General features: G+C 43.4%; 1 protein-coding gene across 3 annotated transcripts in view; it reads right to left on the bottom strand.

Moving 5' to 3' along the window:
* The window catches only part of OLFM3 (olfactomedin 3), a 178,853-nt gene that overhangs the window by 39,352 nt on the left and 126,068 nt on the right, over positions 1 to 13,433 (bottom strand). For all 3 annotated transcript variants that reach the window (XM_082227944.1, XM_082227943.1, XM_082227945.1), the window contains exon 2: positions 12,917 to 13,063. In XM_082227944.1, coding sequence (XP_082084070.1) covers positions 12,917 to 13,063 — 147 coding nt within the window. The remainder of the gene's footprint in view (positions 1 to 12,916; positions 13,064 to 13,433) is intronic.

Below are 13,433 nucleotides of genomic sequence, written 5' to 3'. Positions count from 1 at the left end.
AGAGTGCAGTGGAACCACCAGAGGGCGCCAAAGCTTTGAAGGCAGTGAAATGCTATTCGTGTGGACGTCTAGGCCATATGAAGAGGGAATGCAGATATCCCAGGGCCAAGACAGAGCAGCACAGCGGAAGCTCATCGCGTGGAAAAGGCCAAAGCAAAGGCAAAGGTCCGGTGTCCAGGACAACGCAGCACAAGGCAATGGTCTCACGCTTCACTCCTAAGGTTGCAAAGGTCCAGAAGACGTCTAGATCTTTCTTCGTTGTTGATTCAGCAGCTACACACCACATGTGCAACGACAAGAGACTGTTCGTGTCTTTTACACCGCAGGAAGGTGCGATTCACCAGGCGGATGACCACACGATTCCCAGTCAAGGCTACGGAACTGTTGTTCTTCACAGTTTGGACTTAGAGATACATGATGTGCTTTATGTTCCAGATGCCACACACAATCTTCTCAGTGTGATGCAGCTGAATGAACGGAACATTGACGTTTCCTTCAAGAACAAGAAATGCACCATCACAAAGAAAGACGATTATGTATTGCATGCTGAATGTGTTGATCGTTTGTTTGTTTTGTATTATGATGATGTTGTGCAGAATGATACTTGTTGCATTGCAGGTTCTAACAAAAGTTTGCACGCAGAATGTATTCACGATTTTCACAGGAAATTTGGTCATTTGCATTTTGAGGCAGTATCTAAAATGCCTACCTTGGTTGAAGGTATGACAATTAAACCCTGCAGGTACCACATGAAGTGCAAGGCATGCGCAGCAAACAAGGTGAAAATGGCTGCGAAAGGTAAGGTGTCTAGTAGGCAAGCTACAGAACCATACCAGATTGTTCATGCTGATTTAGTCGGTCCACTATCGCCCTCTTTAGGTGGCAATAGGTTCTTCATGGTTCTCATTGATGCATTTTCTAGGTATATTTACGTGTACAATCTCAAGCAGAAATCAGAGGCTTTTCCAAGGTTCAAGGAATTCTGTGCTTGGTTGGATAATGTGCATGGTAAGAAGATAAAAATTCTTTTCACAGTTCGCGGGGGAGAATTCACTTCTCAGCAGTTTGAAGCTTTTCTGACTGAGAAAGGAATTCAACACGATTTGTCCAGTCCTCGCTCGCCATGGCAGAATGGACTTTGCGAAAGGGCAAATCAAACATTGCTTCAAGGGTTAAAAACCTTGCTGCATGATGCCAATCTTCCAGAGAGTTATTGGGCCGAAGCTCTCTCATGTTTTCTTTACAGTTACAATCGCAGGTTATCTTCAGCGATTGGTTGTACCCCCTATGAGAAGATGTTTGGCAAGAAACCATACATCAAACACATGAGAATATTTGGTTCTGATATGTGGATTCATTCACCACAAAGCTCCAAATTAGGCAAACGTGGTTTGCATGGTATCTTTCTAGGTTATCAGAAAGGTTCTTACAGAATAATGATGACTGACTCTAAGACAATTAGGCTCACAAGAAGTGTTGAGTACAATGCCAAGTGGGGGGAGAACGTGGGAATTTTTCAATGTTATCCTGATGACAGTGATGAGACTGAGGATAAGCAACAACAACCCACACTCACTGATGAAGGTTCTGATTCTGAGTCTGAAACTGAATCAGATAAGTCAGAGGATTTCAAGAGTGCGAAAGCCTCTATGCGACCCTCTGAAAGCTCTGATCAGGAATTGGAAGAACCATTGTTCACAATAGGCCACTTTTCTCCTAAGAAGGAAGAGGAAAGTGTTGAAGACCAAAGGCTGATTCGCAGGTCACAAAGAGCCACAAAAGGCAGACCTCCAAAGAGATTTGCTGATGAATTTGCTAAGACAGCAGTAGCAGCTGTTAAAAGCTCCAAGAAGGTATTTGAACCTTCAAGTTTCCAAGAAATCCAGGATTTGGATTCTAAGGAAGCTGAGCCTTGGTTAAATGCTATGAAGGCTGAGCTTGATTCCTTAGAAAGGAACAAAACTTGGGAGCTAGTTCCAGTAGTTCCAGGAATGAAACTACTTGGAAGCAAATGGGTCTTCAAAGCGAAGACTGATCAAAATGGAAAGATAGTCAGACACAAAGCCAGATTGGTAGCCAGAGGTTTTGCACAGGTACCAGGTGAAGACTATCACGAGACCTACTCACCCACGGTGAGATATGAGAGCATTAGACTTATGCTCAAGCTAGCTGCAGAGGAGAATCTACACATTAGTCACCACGATGTAAATACAGCGTTTTTGTACGGATCTCTAGGTGAATCACTTTATATGCTTCCACCTGATGGCGTACAGGTAAAACAAGGATTTGTTTGTGCTCTGAAAAAGTCCCTTTATGGTCTCAAACAAAGTGCACGGTGTTGGCACACAAAACTCACTGAAGCGTTGTTTTCTCTAGGTTTTCAGCAAGGGAAAGCTGATCCATGTGTGTTTGTCAAAGAGGAGGGGCAAAAGAAGCTGTATTGTTTGTTTTATGTTGATGATATTTTATTCTTTTGGAAAGATGTCACAATGTACAATAATGCCCTAGCTCAACTGAAAGAGCACTTTGACATGAAAGATCTTGGTGAGGTAAACAACTACCTATCTCTGGAAATAGAGAAAGATCAAAGTGGTAACATTCTAGTACACCAGTCACGGAAAATTGCTGATGTGTTAAGCAAACTAAACCTGATGGATGCTAACCCTGTAGACACACCGATGACAACAGGTTATCAGGTAGAAGACACTGAAGAAGCATTTTCTGACACTACACTGTACAGAAGTGTGCTAGGCAAGTTAAACTTCATTGCCAGATGTTCAAGACCTGACATTGCTGTTAGCTGTAATTTGCTAAGCAGACAAGTTAACAATCCTACTGTTAAGGATTGGAAAGCTCTGAAACGCATAGCACGCTATTTGAAAGGCACTATGCATTACAGACTAAGATTTAACAATCAGAAGTCTGGTGGTCTTGAGATTTTTGCAGATGCAAGTTTTGGAAGTGACACTACAGACAGGAAAAGTACGTCTGGAGTTTGCTACATGTACAATCAGGGTCTATTTGATTGGTCATGCAAGAAGCAAACAACAATTAGCTTAAGTACTTGTGAAGCTGAACTGAATGCACTGTCTTATTCACTAAAGGATTGTGAATGGTTGTTACAATTGTGCAAAGACATGAAAATTCCTGTCAAATGTCCAATCCAGGTTTATCAGGACAACAAAGCATGTTTGGCTTTGCTGAATTCGGAAGGTTGTAAGCAAAGCACGAAGCACTTGCAATTGAAGTTGCAACATGCTAGGGAACATATTCAGAAGGGACTCGTAACGGTGTCCTATATGCCAGGTAATGAAATTCTTGCTGATGTATTGTCCAAGATTGTATCAAGGGATCAACACTGTACCTATGTACAGAAGTTGGGTTTGTACTGATATTGTACGAACACGCTGCCCAGTGATGTTCACAGAAAGGGGGAGGATGTTGGTTTCTGCTCTCTTCACTGTGCAGCAAAGTGCTTGTCACAAGACAATGTTTACATTCCACAGTCAGAGTACTGTTGGGTTTTCCCACGGGAATGGGAAGCTGGATGTGACGTACTCTAGTTTCCTGTTTATCACTGTTTTCTCTCGGTGTTCGTTATTCCGAGGAGAAGGACGGTTGCTTCTCTGCTCCCGCAGAGGCAAGATGCATATTTGTAAATTCTCTACAATGAACTGAAAATAAAGCAACAAAAAGCATGTGGCATGTACTATTCATCATTCCGTTGTGCAAACGGACTCTGCTATATCAACAGTATTGTGAGAGTGGTTCCATCAATATTCAGACCTCAGCAGCCTTAGAACCACTAAATAACAACAACAACAAAAACGACCAGAAGTGTAACCACCTTCCTAGCCGAGGAGCAGAACTGCTGACATAAATGGCTATTCCGTGTCAAGTTCACCCCCACCTACCCTATCAATTCTGGGCAATCTTAGTGCTGGTGTGACATCACCACATCACGTACTTCCCCACTCCCACTCTGAATCACTGCCGGATTTGTTGAAACACTGGGATCAGGGTCTTTGATGTGGGGTCAGGGCTTTAGTTCAGCCCTGACTCTTGATACATTGGAGTGCATTTATTTATTTTTCTTTCAAAGTCCCCGATTTCTATACTTTCCTGATACTTTCCTTTTTGATGTGTCTGTGCTTTGGAAGATGCCAGACAGCGATATTTGTTCAAGTACAAAGCGTCTCATCCCCCCCCCCCCCGAACTATGCTAGCGTTTTCTTCTGCAAGTACTTGGAAGTGCAACCTGCACATTGGATCTCCTTCTCACTGAAATAAAAGGAGAAACTAGAAGAGGAGGAGGAGGAGGAGGAGGAGGAGGAGGAGGAGGAGGAGGAGGAAGAAGAAGAAGAAGAAGAAGAAGAAGAAGAAGAAGAAGCAGCAGCAGCAGCAGCAAGCCCTCGTGTCCAGACATGTACCCACAAATGCCTCAAAATTTCCTTTTGTAATCAGCCTTCCTCACACTGTACTGGAAGCAGCTTCCTCCAGCCCCTTGAGATTGGGTGCACTCTTCCCACCTTGGATCAACTCTACGCTTCCAGGTGTCATAGGAAAGCTTTAGAGATAGCGCAGGACAGTGCGCACCCCGGAAATGATCTCTTTCAGCTTCTGCCTTCTGGAAGAAGGTACAGGGTTATAAAGACTAGGACTAGCCGCCTGAGAAACAGTTTCTATCTAAATGCAATTTTGGTTTTAAACGCAGTGTAAGGTAGTCTCTATGGGAGTATATTGTATTTAATTATGGGGTATCAGAGTTTTAAAGGGGTTAACCAGGTTGGGATAGCTGGGATAGCAGGCTTGTTGGTTTTTGAATGTCCGATGTAGATTTTTTTCAATTTCGTTGTTCTGTATGGGACAATGACAATAAAGATTATCGTATCGTATTATCGTAACTGCAGAGTGGAGAGCCATGGTGCCCACATGGAAGTCTGTATATGGTGCTTCAGTTCCAACCTTTGCCAACTGACTCCCTGGCTTCATCTTCACAAATGGCTGTTTTATCAGCCAGGAGGAAGCTCCATATTGAAAAGCATTATACCTTGGAATACTTTCATAGTCTGCTTGTGAGCTTCCAGTGGCATCTTTCAGTGCTAGAACAAGATGCAGATGGCCACTAGCAATTAGACGCTGGACAGCAGGTAAAGGTAAAGAAAGGTAAAGGTGTGGGAATGTTGAGGGTGAGTTTAGGATTTGCTAAAATAATTTTGGAAATCGGGATGTAGAAAGGGGAGGTTTGGGGGAGTCGGAGAAGTGAGGTTTATGAAAAAAGGATATGAAATTATACATGTTTGTTTGTTTCTTTATTTGTTTGTATTGTCTATAAATTTTTTTTGTAAAACCAAAAAAAAATATGATTTTTTTTTTTAAAAAAGGGAATGTTGAGGGTGGTAAGAGAGGATATATTGATTATTAATATCCTTCCTAACTTGCGCTAGGAAGTTTCTTCACCCCCCCCCCGTTGTAGACTTGTGTGAGCCTTTTAAGACAACAAACAATTCAATCTGGCTTGCCCAGATTGAGATATGTTCTATTATTCCTGGTAAGACCCCTTTGATCCCTCCTAAAAGAATAAAGACATAACAGTCTTATTCATAAGTAACAAAAAGTAGTTTTACTCACGATCAGGCAGAACATAGTGTGTTCCCTGAAGGCAAACTTTAGGCTGTACAAACAGGTTTACCCCATATGGGAGATAACCTGGGGGACTGCTGGCTTGCAGCAGTATAGTCCAGGTGAATCAGGAATTTGGCAGGACGAAAAAGAAGACCAAAGAGAGGGAGGTGGCTGAGTGACTTGGCCTTTTGCCAGGTCTGGAAAGGTCATGCCCACCTACTAGTTACATGCAAGTAAGGATGCTCCAGGTCAGGAGGAACAGGAAGTTGCGACTGGCTGGACTAACATTCCCTGCATGACCACTCTAGCAAAACAGGTAATGTTGTACTTGACTGCTCCCAGTGGATTACATCCCACAAAAGGACCCCTGGATGGTTAAGTCCAGTCAAAGGCGACTATGGGGTTGTGGTGCTCATCACGCTTTCAGGCTGAGGGAGCCAATGTTTGTCCACAGACAGCTTTCTGAGTCATGTGGCCAGCATGACTTAACCGCTTCTGGTGCAACGGAACACTGTGGCAGAAACCAGAGTGCACAGAAACACTGTTTATGTTCCCGCTGCAGCAGTACCTATTTATCTACTTGCACCAGCATGCTTTCGATCTGCGAGGTTGGTAGGAGCTAGGATCAGAGCGACAGGAGCTCACCCCATTACGGGGGATTCGAACCACTGACCTTCTGATCAGCAAGCCCAAGAGGCTCAGTGGTTTAGACCACAGCACCACCCACGCCCCATAGGACAGCAGGTCTGAGCAAGCACACAGCTCACCCAGTCACAGTCTTCTCCATTGGGGTAAGGTGTATGTTATTTCTAAGTTATAGCAATGAATCCATGTGCAACTTGTATGCAGGTGGGTGCCTTCTTCTTTGGTAATGCATTTCCTCATTTTTGGTGCTGCTTAAATGACTACCCTAGAGTAGGTGGACCTCTGGCCTGATGCAGCAAGGCGTACTTTAAACTTTTAAATTTGTAAACCAACTCAGCCCTGAGAGATAGGTTGGGTCAGAAATTCCCACAGATGCAGAGAAAACAATGCTATGGATTTGTGATTACTTAATCTTCTGTAACTCTGCTCCTAGTTTAAAAAGACTGCAAAGCTGGTATTTCATCAAAATGCAGATTTGCTACTTATCTAGCTCTTAGCGCTTTTTGAGAAACTGCCAGTGATAATAGCAAATCCACAACTTTTATTATCCTTGTCGCTATGCAAGTCAAGCAAATAAAACACCCCTTAGAACTGTGACAAAACTAGGGCTGTTTGTTTTGCTAGAGTTGTTGTTAATCTGAATCTGTAAGAAGATTCAATGCGACATAAAAGGGAAATTCCTTGCATACTCAATGTGATTAAATTAAAATAATTTTATTAGGGCTGTACTCATTCATTCAGATTTGCTTTTGTGGCTGAAAATACTATGGGGAAGAAATAGTTCCAGAAACACTGATTAGTAGTAGTCATTATTCTACCCCCCTGAGCTTAAGGAGCATTACCGTATTTTTCGCTCTATATCATTCACCTGACCATAACACGCACATAGTTTTTAGAGGAGGAAAACAAGAAAAAAAATTCTGAATGAAACAGTGGGTGTATGATTTTTGTGCTTCATGCTGTGGCCACAGACATGTGATTTGATTGTGAGTTTGGGGTAGCCCAATGCAAAAATCCTGGGAATCCATGTGGATCCATGCTTTGTAACCACGTTTTTGTGCCATTGTGGCCCCAGGCAACAGTGGGTGCGTGATTTTTTTGGTGCAGGCTGTAGCCATGGACATGCTATGTGATCTGATGGTGAATTTGGGGTGACCCAATGCAAAGATCCTGAGGATCCATGTGGATCCATGCTTTGTAACCACGTTTTAAGTGGAGAGGGAAGGAAAAACACAGAAGGGACAAAGAGCACGAGAGGGGTGTGCAGCTGGCTAACAATGCAGGAGAGGGGTTTAACGGGAGGGAGGAAAGGAAGGCAAAAGTTTCCCCCCACCCACCCACCCAAGCCAGCCCTCTCTCTCTTTCTCTCTCTCTCCCACCTGCATGTTTTCCGGCTGCCTGTGAGTCCCTAGAATGCTGGACGCAGCAGCAGCAGCACAGAGAGGAGGAGGTGGTGGTGGCTGTCGGCTGTGCTCCTAGCCGACGGAACCTGAGCCCGGTGGGCTGGAGCCTGCGCGCAGTGCTACTAGGAAGGAATTAGAAGGAAGGACACGATCCTTTCCTTTCCTCTCTGCTTGCCAGGAGGGCAGGGGATTTCCCTGCTCTTTGTTGCGTTTGAGCAAACACAGCAACCGAAAACAGAGATGGGTGGGCAGTAAGACCCTGAGGCAGAATGCAGGAAAGCAGCAGCCTCCCCTCCTCCGATCTGATTTTTGCCTGATTTTTGCCCCTGGACTCGGGCCAGTCGGCTCCAGGGACCACACATTCGCTCAATAACACGCACAGACACTTCCCCTTACTTTTTAGGAGAAAAAATGTGAGTGTTATAGAGAGAAAAATACGATAATTCCAATGGGCCTACTTTGAGTAAAATTTAGTTGAATACAACCCACTGTTTCCCATCATTGCTGCCACTACTTTGGTGCCATTTTGTTTCCCAGGCCGTTCCTTCTGCCTACTTCCCAGATTAGTCACACGATTGATTCCTCACAATCTGGGATCACACAGTGAATAGGATAATGTCACATGGCTAAGTAGCCAATCAGATTTGCCTACATGATGTTGTCACTGAGAGCAAGCAAAGTCAATGAAGAGCGAGAGCAAGCGAGTATGCTTTTTGTGAGGAGTGCCAAAATATACTGTTGAAAAGGGGAGGGTTGGTGGTTTTTTGCCACTGCTGTACACATTGCTAAAAATACAGGAGCAGTCTGAGCTTGTGCAGAATATTTTGGGTTTTCTAAGCAAGACCTGTGGCAAGGGTGGGACTTATGGTAAAAATCACAAAACACACTACAATTTGATTTAATGTCTGAACTGGACAAATTCATAGAGTAAAGGTCAGGTTTTAACTAATGGGCAGTTAACCCTTTAAAAACTGTATTGATTACAGTCACAGACCAATATAATTTGTTACACTCGAATAATATGCATTAAAAAGATATGGATGAATTTACTGAAGAACCCAAAAAAGAATTTCTCACTTTGCCATCTGCTTCCACATTTATATTAAAGAGACAAGGAATTTAGCTACCTTATATGTAACATAAATAGAATTGACGATTGCGCAAAGATATCACAGTTTCAGTGGATCTTCTTGTTGAGTTCTTAATAAAGGGGGTGGAGGCACAGGCTCTTTGGGCTCCGTATACAAATTGCAGTGTCCTTCCGATTTCACAAACATGAACTCATTCACCAAGAAGAGTCTTATTGAACTGGAGGGCAGAGCCAAGAAAAACTACATGGCCAGAGGCTTAACAGCTCTGAGAACCAGTTTCTGGGAGACAAATCATGGTGAAGCACTGTTGCCTTTCTGCCTTTCCAGAGAAGCAGCCTAGAGATGTCTGTACCAACAGGAAATACTGGGTGAAGTAGATTCAGAAGGCCCCATATTATGCTTTTGTTATTCTGGAAGTGATCTACTTTACTTCAATAGGTTGTCTATCAAGGATGCAGTTTATAGCTATGGTTATGGAAAACATCAGTGCTGCGAAATTGCCGGAAGGCCTTGAGAGCATTTTAGTGCAAGAGTGTAAATGGCACGGTCCCTTTGTCTGTTAACAAACGAACCTGGAACAGGAGCAGCTACACAAATATTCCCTTATTATTTTAAAACTGAAGTCTATAACCTCACCCTCCACCACCGTGCTCATGAATTCTTTTATTCTGGAAGAAAGTTTGCTTTTATTTCACAATGCTTGAGCCAATGTAACATCTGAAACTGCCTGAGCCAATGTAACATCTGAAACTTCGAGGAACAGCAGAACGACAACCCAGCTGTTTTTAAAAGCCTTGTGGCTATGTGTGCCTATTGATGTGGAATATTGCCTTTCTCCTGGTTTGCCCTCATGTTGTGATTTCTTAGAACTGGTCCACACATATGGATCTCTTGTCTACTTTTCTGCAATTGATTATTGCACAATTGATGACTAGCCTTAGAATCATAGAATAGAATCATAGAATCATAGAGTTGGAAGAGACCACAAGGGCCATCGAGTCCAACCCCCTGCCAAGCAGGAAACACCATCAGAGCACTCCTGACATATGCTTGTCAAGCCTCTGCTTAAAGACCTCCAAAGTAGGAGACTCCACCACACTCCTGGGCAGCAAATTCCACTGTCGAACAGCTCTTACTGTCAGGAAATTCTTCCTAATGTTTAGGTGGAATCTTCTTTCTTGTAGTTTGGATCCATTGCTCCGTGTCCGCTTCTCTGGAGCAGCAGAAAACAACCTTTCTCCCTCCTCTATGTGACATCCTTTTATATATTTGAACATGGCTATCATATCACCCCTTGCTCTCCTCTGGACACGTTCCAGTTTGTCAGTGTCCTTCTTGAATTGTGGTGCCCAGAACTGGACACAGTACTCCAGGTGAGGTCTGACCAGAGCAGAATACAGCCTTGACTCACACCTTATCTCTGGAGCCAGGGTTTCTCTGTGGAGAAACTCTACTGAGGAGAGAAGGATTCCATGCTTTGATGCATCACATGAAAACAAACACTGCATTAATTCATTCATTTGATCGCTTGTTTGTTGGTAGTGGGCTACCCCCTTTATTCTGTATAAATTTATTTACTGCCACTCCTTATTAATTTGGTGTATGGAAGAGATACCGTAAAAAACCTACAGAAACAGTTCAATAATATCAGATTCCAGATCTTCAACAGGAATAGCCTACCACGTTAAGTGTAGCCTATTTCAAGAGCATTTCTTTCAGCTAAATTGAAGAGGGTTTGTCATTTCCTGAGTGTAGACACTGGCCACCAAAAGAAGGACTTTTGACGTAAAAGGGTATTACAGAAAGGTCATAGGGTTGCTACCTTTTCACGTGGCAAATTGTGGACAATTCAGACTGCAGCCGTAAGCTCACTTACCTGGGAGTAAGTCCCACTAAAACTCTGGGACTTACTACTGAGCACTTATGTGTAAGTCTGTCAGGAACCATGTCAGTCAGCACAACAAGAAGAACATCAAGGCGCTTATTATTTGTCAGCAAATGTTATAATAACAGAAGTACAGGGTTGAAGAAACATCTAAAATACCTGCCTGCAAAGGGGTGGGAAGCTCTTGCTGCCTGGAAGCAGTGGCTCATGAAGAGATACAATATGTAGCCTCCTCTGCAGGTTATTTTTCTCTCTGCCATGCCCCAACATTTCATTGTGTCAGGACTAACTCAGAATGAGAGACCACTTCCTCTGACGGTATCACTGACTCTCACCTAGGGTCATTGGTTGTAGACAACTGAGCCTGAGACCACAAGCCCACGAAATTTTAAAATAAAAACTAATTTAAAAAATAGTCCAGGAAATGATGGCCCATCAGAGCTGGCAGCCAATCTGGGGTATAACAATAAAATAATGAACAGGGTGGTGATACAATGACCACTGCAATCAACACAAGATAATATCGCCAAGGCAACAATCTGTAAACAAACAATAAACATCCATAAATATGGATGAACTCTTTATTTACTGTGTTTGTTATTGTTTAAGATAAAATCTCTCCTTCATGGATCACTGTATGGAAGTGAATGCTGGACCATAAAGAAGGCTGATCGCCGAAGAATTGATGTTTTTGAATTATGGTGCTGGAGGAGACTCTTGAGAGTCCCATGGACTGCAAGAAGATCAAACCTATCCATTCTGAAGGAAATCAGCCCTGAGTGCTCACTGGAAGGACAGATCCTGAAGCTGAGGCTCCAATACTTTGGCCACCTCATGAGAAGAGAAGACTCCCTGGAAAAGACCCTGATGCTGGGAAAGATTGAGGGCACAAGGAGAAGGGGACGACAGAGGATGAGATGGTTGGAAAGTGTTACAGAAGCTACCAACATGAATTTGATGAAACTCTGGGAGGCAGTGGAAGACAGTAGTGCCTGGCGTTCTCTGGTCCATGGGGTCACGAAGAGTTGGACATGACTAAACGACTAAACAACAACAAAGATAAAAACTAGTTGGGAAATAAAGTACTTTGCCACTTTTATGGACATTTATTGTTTGTTTACAGATAGTTGGCTTGGTGATATTACCTTGTGTTGATTGCAAATCTGGGGGGCAGTGTATCCTTGACTGGTCCTCAGCACCACCTCCATACCCTCTAATATCTCCCCTAAAAAATTACTCTGTGCAGAAGCCCAGAGCCAAAGGGATAATGACCATGTAGCAGCAGGAAGCGTCATATTCCGGAGACTGGAAAGAGGAAGACAGAGACACATGCTCCAGAGCAAGGTTAACACTCCCCCCCCCAAAAAAAAATGGGATAGGCAGCAGAGTGAGTAATAAAACGGCACAATTTGTGCTTAGCAGTCACAGGTGCAACATCTACTTCTCCTCAGCAATTAGAGATCCTTTAGATCTGCTGGACAGCTCCCTGTCATCAGTAATAAGACAGGCATCCGAGCCAAACAACAGGGGTGTCCAGGGTTGAGTTCTTTCCACATCAGTAAGGATTGAATGACCCCAAACATCACCATAGGCAGAGATGTGGTTGACTGGAAGCAAGCAAGGTCTAGTGAATCAGTCAAAGATATGGCAGCCAAGATGTCACGATGAAGTTGAGCTGGGGCACAGAATGGGTGCTTCATTATAAATTCATTTCTCACAGCAGTTCTTTCATGGCACTCAATTTGGGAATTACTAAGTTGGCTGTGGCAATTATGTAGCACTGAGTATCACCATTTGTCTTTAGATTATTAAAAGCTAAAATTGGAAAACCGGCCACTAATGCCTGATTATCCTTAGAACTCTTTATTATCTAGCGCAACAATTTCTGTTTTCAGCATGGCACACAAAATTACAATATAAATTGCAAATCTACAAAAGAGATTACGGTGATTATTAAAAAGTTCTTTTTTTGTTGCCCACAGAAGCTCTTTTTCACAAAACACTTATTTGGGACACTGTCAGCACCACTAATTGCAATTTGTGGGGAAGCACACGCTTTTGCCCAAATTATGGGCAGACTTTGTCTACGTAGTATGTTTGCTACATATTGTCACCCTCTGTGTCCGGTGCTCATTGCCCTGTGTTGTTTAACATTAAGAAGAGAAAGTGGATGTAAAATAAAAATATTATTTAAAAGCGAGTGAAAGAACATATTTCCATGAGCATCTTAATAGGCAAAACGAATGTTATCTGGTGACCATACTCACCTTTTCCAGTAGTTGTCTAAGCTGCTTGCTTTTGGCATCTCTGGAGCAAAGGTTTTGTTCTGGAGCAACCACAGTGCAAATACATCTTCCATCTGGGTCTTGGGCAGAACTATAGACTTGCCAGCCTTCTTTGGGGCTGATTTGAGTCTGTGAACAAGAAATAATGGGATACTATAATAAACAAGCACAGAACGGAGAGAAAGAGAAATGGGGTTTCATTGGCAGATGACCATTTACCGTATTCTTTGCTGCATAAGACGCACCCGACCATAAGGCGCACCTAGTTTTAAAGGGGGAAATGCAAGGGGGAAAAATTATTTAAAGGGAGCGCTGAGCAGAGCCTGTATGCATCCCAGGCTCTGCTCAGTGCTCCCTTTCATGAGCCGCGTGGAGTGTGTGTGCGGCGCTTGTAGGCTTTTCCCCGAGGAGGGAGAAGGGCAGCCTGTCTGCGCGGCTCTTTAAAGGGAGTGCGGCTCTTGCTGGCTTTTGCGGGAGGTAGGGGAAGGGACAGAGCGTG

The sequence above is a fragment of the Podarcis vaucheri genome (assembly GCF_965113315.1).
Source record: "Podarcis vaucheri genome assembly, chromosome: 6".
In the NCBI taxonomy this organism is placed as follows: domain Eukaryota; kingdom Metazoa; phylum Chordata; class Lepidosauria; order Squamata; family Lacertidae; genus Podarcis; species Podarcis vaucheri.
Note: the sequence above shows the minus strand (reverse complement) of the source record. Positions and strands in the feature narration are given on the sequence as shown.